This window comes from Glycine max, chromosome 17 (assembly GCF_000004515.6).
Source record: "Glycine max cultivar Williams 82 chromosome 17, Glycine_max_v4.0, whole genome shotgun sequence".
In the NCBI taxonomy this organism is placed as follows: Eukaryota; Viridiplantae; Streptophyta; class Magnoliopsida; order Fabales; family Fabaceae; genus Glycine; species Glycine max.
In genome coordinates, this window is record NC_038253.2 from 13,428,430 (window position 1) to 13,439,700 (window position 11,271).

General features: G+C 31.9%; 1 protein-coding gene across 1 annotated transcript; it reads right to left on the reverse strand.

The window, feature by feature from the left end:
• Positions 1-9,521: 9,521 nt before the first annotated feature.
• On the reverse strand, positions 9,522-10,914 carry LOC100807123 (homeobox-leucine zipper protein HAT22). Its single transcript, NM_001317665.1, has 3 exons — positions 10,348-10,914; positions 9,915-9,994; positions 9,522-9,813 (listed from the first exon to the last, which is right to left on the reverse strand). Exons 1-3 carry the CDS (start codon positions 10,912-10,914, stop codon positions 9,522-9,524), a joined length of 939 nt encoding a protein of 312 aa, NP_001304594.1.
• Positions 10,915-11,271: the final 357 nt, after the last annotated feature.

Sequence of the window (11,271 nt, forward strand, 5' to 3'; positions counted from 1 at the left end):
TTCATTTGTCAACTTTTTTATTATCTGTTATCTCAAATTAAGTTATTGGTTATGTTAGGATGTTCCAAGTAGTATGTATTACTATATGAAAGAGAAAAGGTTTACTCATTTGATTATAGAAGATTGTGCCGAATGCCGCATTATTTACAATGACTGGCGAAAGATGGCAAAAATTGGATGTGGATGGAGAAATTTTTCCAAAGCCCACAACTTCACACCTGCCATGGAAATAGTCTTCGAATTTCTTGATCCCAATGTCAACTATGTTTTGGTTTGACCATGTTTATAAATTTACTGTAATGTCGAAGTAACATTTGTAAATTTTTGTAAATTGTACACTTATTTGGTTCTCAAGCTTTTGTGCAACATATTATGTCTTCAACGCCATAACTTTGTTATTTCCTTTTTGGTATATAATATATGTTTTTCTTTTGCATCATTATCAAATTTAATTTGTACGTACTGGTGATTCACTTTTTTTATCTTATATTACTTTTTAGCTTATTCACTTGCTTTTAAATTTAAGAAATAACAATATTGTATAATATTATAATTATATAGTCCACACCTGTATTGTAATTTTGATGTAAGCTCCATTGGAGCTTGTAGGCCTATGATCTTCTTCATCAATGGATTCCTTTGCATCTTGGAAGATAAATGACAGCGGAATGGAGAAGGAAGAGAGAGAGGAGATGCCACTTCAAGGAGAAGATGAGTCTAGAAAAAACTCACCACCATAGGAGGCCATGGATAAGAGCTTGGAGGAAGAAGAAGATGAATGAAGGGAGAGGGAGAGAAGAGCACGAAATTTTGTGCTCTAAAAGAGCTCTAAAATCTGAAGTTAATATTCAAATGATCAAAGTTCCAAAAAATGCACACACATGACCTCTATTTATAGCCTAAGTGTCACACAAAATTGGAGGAAAATTTGAATTTCAATTCAAATTTCACTTGAATTTGAAATTGAATTTGTGGAGCCAAACTTTGGAGTCAAAATTTCACAAATTATGATTAGTGAATTTTAGTTATGGTTCAGCCCACTAATCCAAGATCAATTCCAAGATTCTCCACTAAGTGTGCTTAGGTGTCATGAGGCATGTAAAGCATGAAGGACATGCACAAAGTGTGACTATATAATGTGACAATGGGGTGTAGTAAAAAAATGCTCACCTCCCCCTCTAAAATTTAATTGGATTGAGCTTCAACCAATTCAATTAAATTTATTTCCAACTACACACATCAAATATTCACTTAGTGCATGTGAAATTACAAAACTACCCCTAATACAAAAACTAGTCTAGGTGCCCTAAAATACAAGGGCTGAAAAATCCTACATTATGGAGCCCTAAATACAAGGCCCAAAAATAATGAAACCTTAATCTAATATGTACAAAGATAAGTGGGCTCATACTTAGTCCATGAGCCCGAAATCTACCATAAGGCTCATGAGAATCCTAGGGCCTTCTCTTGCATCTTTGACCCAATCTTCTTGGAGTCTTCTATCCAATGCCCTTAAGGGGTAGGATTGCATCAAATTTGTATTTTTCAACTTACCCGTGCAAATACACAGGTTACTGACTAGTAAATTAAATGAATGAAACAAAGTGAAAATGAAAAACAAGAGACAAACAATAAAAGGTTAGGATTAAATTTTTTTTACAAAACTAAGGAGTAGTGTGCAAGAATGAGAGAACTTCTATTCTAGGACTAGGAGGCTTCGAGCCACTTTTACCCTCCTATTACTTTATTTTTTATTTTTTTATTAATTATTGTTATGTGAAACTTTGAGGTTAGGTTCCTCTTTTTTACATGAATACCATTAGAATTGGGCTCTACCCAGTTTATTCCCTTGCCTCTTTTTCTTTTCTATTTTTTTGGGCTTGTGCTTCCTGCACCCCTCTTTTGCTTCTTACATCTCCAAAAAGACCAAAACAGACCAAACTACTGCTCCAACCAACCACCCAACACCATTGTTCCTCACCTCCACCCAACCACCCAACACCACCGCTACACGCAAACACCGGAAACCAACACCATTAACGACCATGGTGTAGGGAAGAAGGCTTGATGGAGTCAGGATAACGAAGGAGGTGGAAAATGTGACCCCATTCCAAAAAGGATATTTTGGAATACACTATTTTTTTTTTAACCTTCTGGAATAGCCTTTTCGAAAACATGTTAACATAATTTCATAATAGCCTTTCCACCTCTTTTGTCATCTGGACTCCATCCCACCTTCTTCTTTGCATCATGGTCATCGATGGTAGTGTTGGCTATTGGTGTTTGTGTGTAGTGGTGGTGTTGGGTGGTTGGGTGAGGGCTAATATGGTCTGTTTGGATTTTTTGGAGGTACAGAAGAAAAAGGGATGGGGATGCAGGAAGTAAAAGTCTTCCTATTTTTGTTGTGTATTTTGATTTTTCAGGTCTCGACCGATTTTATATATTGTTGTAAATTAAAATATTTTATTCTGAAGCATTGGATCCTTTCTAATTACATGCCAGTGTTTAGTAATATTAAGTTTGGCTCATTCCGTTAACTATTATCATTAATAGTTGGATCGGACATATTTTCCTTTTTGACCTCTTGGGATAAAAAGCGATACAAAAGAAATTTATAATACTTATGTATTCTACTCAACCAATTGAGATAGACCTTTTGGTGAAACATATTATTCTGATTAAATGAAAATCTAAATGCAAAATATAAAAGCTATAAAATATTAATAACATTATTGTAAAGTGAAATTATTAATAAAAAGTGGTTTATAGAATGTGACATACTTTTGATCTTTAGATTTTTTGGGAACACATGTTTTGATAACTTGGTGATGATAGAATTTAGTCCTTATAAAATCTTCTCATGTGGCACATTCATGTGTCTAACATGTGGTACATTCATCTGGTTACTTGGTATTACTACTATTTTATTTTTAAGATATATGAGTTGTGATAACCTCAAAATTCTAAAATTAAAATGAAAATAAAAATGACCAACACACAATATTTCACAAAAAAAAAAAAAAACACTTAACTTTAATTATCCACTACACTAAGAAATACGTAAGACTATGTGACTATTTCTATCGAGCAAAAAATATTGATTATCACTAAAATAAAATAAACTGATTTAAGTGAATAACTAAATTTTTTAGAAATAATCATTTTTAACAGACATTGTAAGGTGTTCATACGAACTTTACATTTGCATAATCAACTTTGGAACCTAATTTAATTTCAAATATCATTTTTATTTAAAAATATATATATATATATATTTCCAACATTTTTCCACATATAATGACTCTAATTTCTAAAATTTTAGTGTTTCAAGTTCGCCGTGTAGCCGTGACCGAATTGCGACAAAACTTTCTATAATTTTAGGCAAACTTTAACCTAAACATTTTCACAAATCACAATGCTTGTATTTTTTTTTTGGATCCACCAACGCACATATTAGGTTGGCCATTATCTAAATTGCATTTACGAGTTTTGGGCCAACCACATAGAATGATTTGGGCTATGTTTGGGCAGTGTCGCGGGTCAAGTTAGAATGAAAATAAATAAAGAATAATGGATATGAAGAATAATACATGTCTCTAGAACTAAGTGATTAGATACAAATAAATAATGAGTTCAAGTTAAGATTGAATCATTTAAATAGTATTTGAATTTAATTATTGACAAAAATAATTAATGATTAGACTTTATATCTTTCAATAAAACTTCCAATTAGTGTGAATATCTTTCTCCTAATGAACCAAATGATCAAGACAAAAAAATAAAAAATAAATACATACATGTGCCTCTAGTGACCGGTCCTCATCACCTTAACACAACATGGCATATGCGCTGTCCTCTGAGCTCCGTTAAACATGTTGATCAATCCAATAGCATTTATGCCTCAATTTCACCTTTGCCTACAACTTACAAGGCTGAATACCGTTTTACAATTAACAAACATGGTCAGGGGAAAGGGTAAAAGATATACTGATCGATACTCATATGTAGTTATATACTTATATTGTTATGTTAACCCGACATGAGAGAATAAGATGGTTTTATAGGGTAAAAAATTAATAATAATGTTATATAAAAAATAATTAAAACTATAATACTCTCGGATTACTTAATCATTTCTCCTTGTTACTTGCGGCAAGAGCATCGCTTTCGATTCTAAGCTGAAATAGCAGGCAACGATGTTGTAGTTGCCATCTGGGCATGTTGAATTTGATCGTGGCCCGTTATTCTTATTCTTTGTTTCAATGTTTATGCTGCTAGGTCACACCCAGTTTACTTAGGACACTTGGAGGTTGAGCTATTAGCCCAACAAAACTACCCCTAACCCTATTTAAAACCATCTTTTATTCTCATCCTTTCCGTCACTATATTGCATGAAAAGGAAACTATGACAATAATCATAATATCATGTTGTTTAATTACTTTCATGAATTTAATTACTTTGTGCCATATGGCCAATTCCTTCCTTTTCTTCGTTTCAATGTCCTCTCTCCTTTATTTTAGTGATTAGCAAATTTTGATTACACGAATCTAGACAATTCCTTGATATTTAGGATTTAAGGTGCTTTTGATATATACTGGGAAAGATTACAAACAAAACAGCACAACATAACTGATATTCATGGATATATATTTCATTGCAATAATTGTTTGCCGACCGGTTGATGCAGAGAATGGAGATTTTTGGCGATACAGCAAAATTTTCTGTAATACCATCTGTGTTGTGCATTATTTGTTTTGTTTGCTTGCAATAAAATAAAATAAAATTAAAAGGACATGATCATGGTCTTTTTTATCTTTTGTGATAGGGACAAATCGCATTGTTTAGAGAGTAAAAAAAATCATACTTCATCAATACTATCCTTTAAGTTGTTCTTGCCCAGAACTTGGATTTTTTTTAAAATGAAAATAAAATACATTTTTTTTGTGCTATCCTATTTTAAATTTTTAACCAATACAATGCATCACGGTGAAAGCTTTGAGAATTATAAAATTGATTTGGTGGTTGAGAATGAAGGGTTTAAGAGTTAAAAATCTCTCACTAACATTCTAAGAAAAAAATTAAGAACTAATATTGACTGATAAAAAACAGTAGCTTGTATGAAGGTTTTCAATTTGATCTTTTCAAGGTATTTAAATGTTTTAATTAATGACTAAATTGAAGTAAACCGATGAGAAATAAAAAAAAAATCGAGATAATTAAAAGTATCGAATGTAAAGTAACCCTGTTGAACAATTAAGTGAAATTCATTATTTTTATGTCTTTTTCTCTCATAATCTGGGCATTATCATATTATTCAGTAACAATAGTCAATAGCTAGTATGATCCTATATGATAACTTTTTTTTTTACACTAGAAAATTCTAGCAAAGTAGTTTTATTTTATCTTTGCAACGCGTGAAACAAATTAAAATTAAGAGAAAATAATGTAAATATCTCATGCAATTGAGTTTGTTACATCATCAATTTAGCATATATAATTAAAGTATGGTGGTTGAATTCAGGAAAACATTCATGATATAATTAATGGATGATGTTTGTAAGTTAGGTTAAGTGACAATTACTCCACGTTTCAGATAGCAATTTAATTGGTATTTAAGAAGTAGTGACTGAACTTCCATTTGCAAAACATATATTTCTTTCATCCTATATCAAATTTGGGTGAAAATTTTTGTTCCAAAATAATTATTATATTAAATTTTTTAATATAATTTCAATTTATTTTTCCACTAATATTCTTAATAAATATTATTTTAATTTTTTAGTGCATTATTAATACTAATATTTAGTAAAATTATCATTATGTATCATCCATTTATTAACTTTTTGATCATTATAAAATAATTTATAATGATACTTATTTTTTTTTAAGATGGATGGTATAATATATACTATAACCGTAATTAATCAGATGATTGAGTTGAGTGATTTTTTTTTTTTTAAATATTATATTAAGAACTGTTGATCTTGTTTAGATGATTAGACCACACCCATATTGCTTTTCATCAATGATGGAAAAATAACAAAACCGTGTATTATTATGGTTGAAATGAGTACCATTTAAAGGCCGACAAAGTAGCCAGCAAATGACCTATGTCTTTGGCTTATCTAAGACTGGGTAAGTACTATTACGTGTGCGCACACGTATTATACAAAACAGAACAATAATCATCCCATCACAATAAGGTGAACTAAACTTCCAAGACTTTTTCACAAAGGAAATTTGATTCTTCATCCACGCATGCATGAACCAGACATATATCCCTCTTTTTTACTTTTTAAATATGGATGGACCTGGTTTGCTCTATACATGTTTCGCTTTCACTTTGTCCTTTTTTTCTTTTTTAACTGAGATAAAATTGCTAGGTTTTTTTTTCTTTCAATCTTGGCTTTATCACGCTAGGTTTAATCAATCAATTGAAATAAAATTATTATAATCTAATTAATAGTATTGAGTTTACATCTTAAATACTAAAAGTGCATTAAATATTTTTTAAAAAAAAATTATGGTTCATAATAATTATATCTGACTGAATTATAGTTGTCTCCAATAAAAAATATTTATGATTTATAATATTATAAAAATTAGGTTTAGCCAAGGCTGACATTTATGATCACAAGTGTCCAAGAAGAAGGTGGTTCAGCAAATTTTAGGTCATAAAACATGTTTAATTATTTTTCCATCAATTATAAACTTATAAAATAGTAAACCATCAGATAATTTAATTTGATTTAATTTAATTTTCTTGGTCGCTTTGATGATCAAACGAACAGATTGACTTGAGACTGGTTCAATTCTTAATTTTTGTTTGACAAGCTACTACTACAAGGAGAAATACTCAACTGGAAAAATGTACTATATTTTTACATAGCTTCAACACACTATTTTGGTCTTCGCGTAATCAGCATAATTTAATAAAATTGTTATAGTCGTGGAGTTTGGAGTACAAGGAGGGATGTGATGACGATGGAGATGGTTAAAAATGGCGTATGAAAGTGATGAGGAGGAGGACTCTGATTAGTAGTTTCCAGGAACTTGTCTCCTTTTCCGGGAAAGTCTCTCTCTTGATATTTATTGGTCCACCCAATTATGAATGATGTGTGGAATTTTAATACTAAAAGATAAATCAATATAATTTTGTATACGTTTTTAACTCTTATTGGTTTTACAGATCATTTCACACTCACATTTGTGATTTTTATTTTTCTCTTTCAATTCTTATATTCTCTTTTCACTTTCAAAGTACATACACTCCAAGAATTGCCAAAAAAGAAAAATACTTTTAGAAGTTATTTTTTTTCATTTAAGAATTATTGCTTTATATATATAAAATCATTTTCACTTTATTATTTATTCATTTTTGTAATAAATTATTTTAAAAGTTTGATGCATTAATTCTTTTTATCTTGTAATATTCTTAATTAATTATAATATTCTCTCTTAGGGTCGAAGGTAGTATTTTTTTTTCCAATAAATGTTAGTTAATTTTATTATAAATATCAGGAAGAAAAATTCAAACTCATAATTTTTATTAAAAGGAGTTAACTTAATCAGTTAAATAAAGTATATTAATATTATAAATTCTTTAATATTATTTTCGATTCACACGAATAAAAAAAAAAACTCATAATTTTTTCCTTTTGCTCACTTCTTTTGCAAGCAGCAAGTGAATCTTATATCTTAATCATTGTGAAATATATAGTCTTGTCCCGTCTCTTTTTTTCAATGTTCAAGCGTCCAATTCCAATCATGATAGCGTGGCTAGAACGTATATAGCAGTGGATTTCTGAGTTGGGGGGAACCTCAAAGCCGATATGATTTGTGAGGTAGAATTCATGAGGGGGGTTTATAAAATGCCAAATGAAAAAAAAAATATTAAGAAAAAAGGGTTTGGATAAATTACAAAATAATAGGAAAATGGAAAACTAGATTCTATTGTTTATTAAATTAAACAACTAAATAATCACAACAACTTTGACACAGGTTTGGGGGCAATTTAATGAAAAAAGAGTGTGAGAAAAGAAAGATGGAAGGGCTGACCTTGAAAGAAAATCTCATGTCGAGATTTTGAGAGAGACCGGCCCATTGGGTCATCACGTGGGGGTGTGGCCCACCAGTACCCTTAAAGGGAAAGCATCTCACGAGAGGACATCATGTTCATGTAGGCACATAATAAACCCTATCTCTATCACGAAAAATTATTAATGGATCCGAACTATTATAATTTTTATAAAGGTAAATTGTTTTTTTATAAATAAATATCATTAATTTTTTATTATAAATTAAAAAACTAAAATGCATATCACGTGAAAAATCATAAACACATAATAGTCTTATTATATAATTTTTTTTTTCATTTTTCTATCTCAATCGTGTGTTTTTTCAATTCGATTCTTTGTCTATGTATATATATAAAAAAAAAATCATTTGAGAGATTAATCCCATCACTTTTGATTGCGAGAAAATTGATTTGATTTTTTAAAAAATATAGTGTTGTTTTTTTTTCCATAGTCAAGCACTCCTGTCTTTCCACACATGCTTAATCATACCCCCTTGGCCTCTCTCTCTCTCTCTCTCACACACACACACACACTCAGTTTCTCTTTAAGCAACTGATTTGCAGACAAAAACACGTGAGCTAACTTCCCCTCTCCGCACCTTGAACCTTCGCTTACTCAATGATAGCCTCCAATCCAACTGATATATACATATATCTTTTGACTATACCTTTCCTCCTCCCCCACAAGCATTAAAGATATTAGGTAGGAGCTAGCTATTTACATGATTGCAATGAATTGCTTTTCCCTTTCGGGTTGTAGATTAATGTTCAATTTTCCGCTTCCATTTAAGAAGGCTACAATATGTAAATTATTTAGAGTAAACATACGAATAGGAAAAAAACAATGATTAAATTAATTTTTATTGGATAGAGCTTAACCTTTAGTCTTAGAGATATCATTTTCTATGTAGCAGATAGACGCGGCTAGATCTCAATTAACCGCGTCCAAATTCATTTTTGTTATACGGTTGTATAAGCCTTTTACTAATTCACAAATGTGACTGAGTTCTTTTTCTTCGGGGCATTATATTTTAGTAGCATTTTAGTCAAAGACATATATAATTCGGATTTGGACTTGTGATCAGAATGCTTTCACATACACTCACGCGCGCACACCACACACGTATACACAATTACAAAAATGAACAATAATTAAAAAAAGTCATTAATTCCTTCATAGATGGATGTCTTCTATAACCATTTATAAACATAACATTAATAAAGGAAGAGTAAAAAGTAATTCTAATCAGCAGTTACAAATTTCTACAGTATATTAGTTAATTAATTACACCCTTAACCTTTTTTTCACTAGCTATGTAGTTCATAAGACGTATCCCTCAACCAAAAAAATACAAAGGTTGTGGGGCAACTCTTCTTTGGTTTTTGCTGTTTTTTTTTTTTTTAATGAAAACTAATTAAAAGCCTAATTATAATAACAATCAATCAACATGCTGCAGAAGGGTTGGCGAAGGGGTTGAAGAAGTGAGGCTTAGGAGCCATGGAGAATGGTGTCTTAGGGGAACCGCCGCCGCCACCGTTGATGCCGCCGCCGAGCCTCTCACAAGAGGGGCACATGGTGAGTGTTGCCGCAGGCATAGGCATGTACAGAGGCTGAGCCAGTTTCAGTGCTTTAAGCTCTTGAAGCTCCTTCTGTAACCGTCTGTTTTCGTCTGTTAATGTCTCACAACATTTCTTTAGGAACTCGCAGTCCACCTCTGTCTGCTTCAGCTTTGTTCTGCGTCACAAATAACAAAAAAACAAATATTAATCACAAAATTCAATAAATTTTACATATAATCACTTTTATCATGGAATATAATTAATATATATATTTACCTGGCTCTCCTGTTCTGGAACCACACCTCAACTTGTCGTGGCCTAAGATTCAACTGCTTCGCCAAAGCTTGCTTCTGTTTCTGTAAACCCAATTCAACACAACAATATTAATCATATTATTCAAAGAAAGTGTCACTACATGGATAGAAAAGTTATGTAAAAAACTTAGATATAGTTTTTTTTTTTTTTTGGTAAAGTTTTGACACTATTATATGATCAGAATTGAAGTTTTACCTCGATAATTTATAAAATTTTGTTCTAATTGAAACAATTAAGAAATTATTACAAGTAATTTTTATCTAAAAGTTTTTTATTTCAGAGTAAATGATACTTATTAATTGTTAAGTTTTATCTAAAAGTTATTAATATCGATATCATGCATGTGTGAAAATAATAAGAGAGAGAGAGAGAGAGAGAGAGAGATTGTGATTACAGGATTGAGGGTGCTATGTTGTTTGAAGCTTTCTTCTAGCAAAGCAGATTGTTCTTTACTAAGCCTAAGTTTCTTTCTGGCGGCGGTGCCGTCTTCGTCTTCGTCAGTGGCTCTTACTATTCCTTCACAGCTATGGTCCCTCTGATCAATCTCTGTTGCATCCACAACTTCTTCGCAACTGAGATCCCTCTCCCTCTTGACCCTGCCACTGGAGAAGGAGGAAACAGCACTGTGATGAGGTGAATTAGTCTGTGTGGACAAGTGATCAAGAGGGTCATCACAAGACGAGACTTTGTTGTTGCTGTTTTGTCCTATGATGTTTTTGGGTACTTTGAGGTAACTCTCACGGGACAAGCCCAACGTTAATGATGGTTCAGCCTCAGAGGAATTATAGGGTGACTTTGTTGTTGGTCTAAGAGTTATAAGATGGTGATGATGATCAACATGATCAAGCTTGTTGGAAATGGATGGTAGTGATGGAGTAGTGGTGGTGGTGGCAGTCAAAGCTAACCCTAGAATAAGATGAAGGCCAGAGTTGCTGCTAGCATCTTGATCAAGACCCATCATAATAAGAGGAGTTTGTGTGAAAGAAAGAAAAGAGAAAAGAATTAAGAGGGAGAATGAAGAGAAGAGAGAGTGGTTTAGTTTAGATGATGATTAGATGATGGTGTGGTTTATAAAGTGTGTCATGGGAGAGAGAGCACAAGGGGTGTTAAGGGGAAAGAGAATGAATGTGACTTTTTGTGGGGGCAAAGGGTGGGTGGGTGTGGCTATGATTATTATTAATCCAAGGGTGGAATGAGTAGGGAAACGAATATGGGTGTTGGAAATTATGACCCCCCTCTCTCTATATCTCTCCTTCATAGGTTGACCATTTTGTGCCCCACTACTGTTACCCTCCATTATGATAACAGACAAACATGG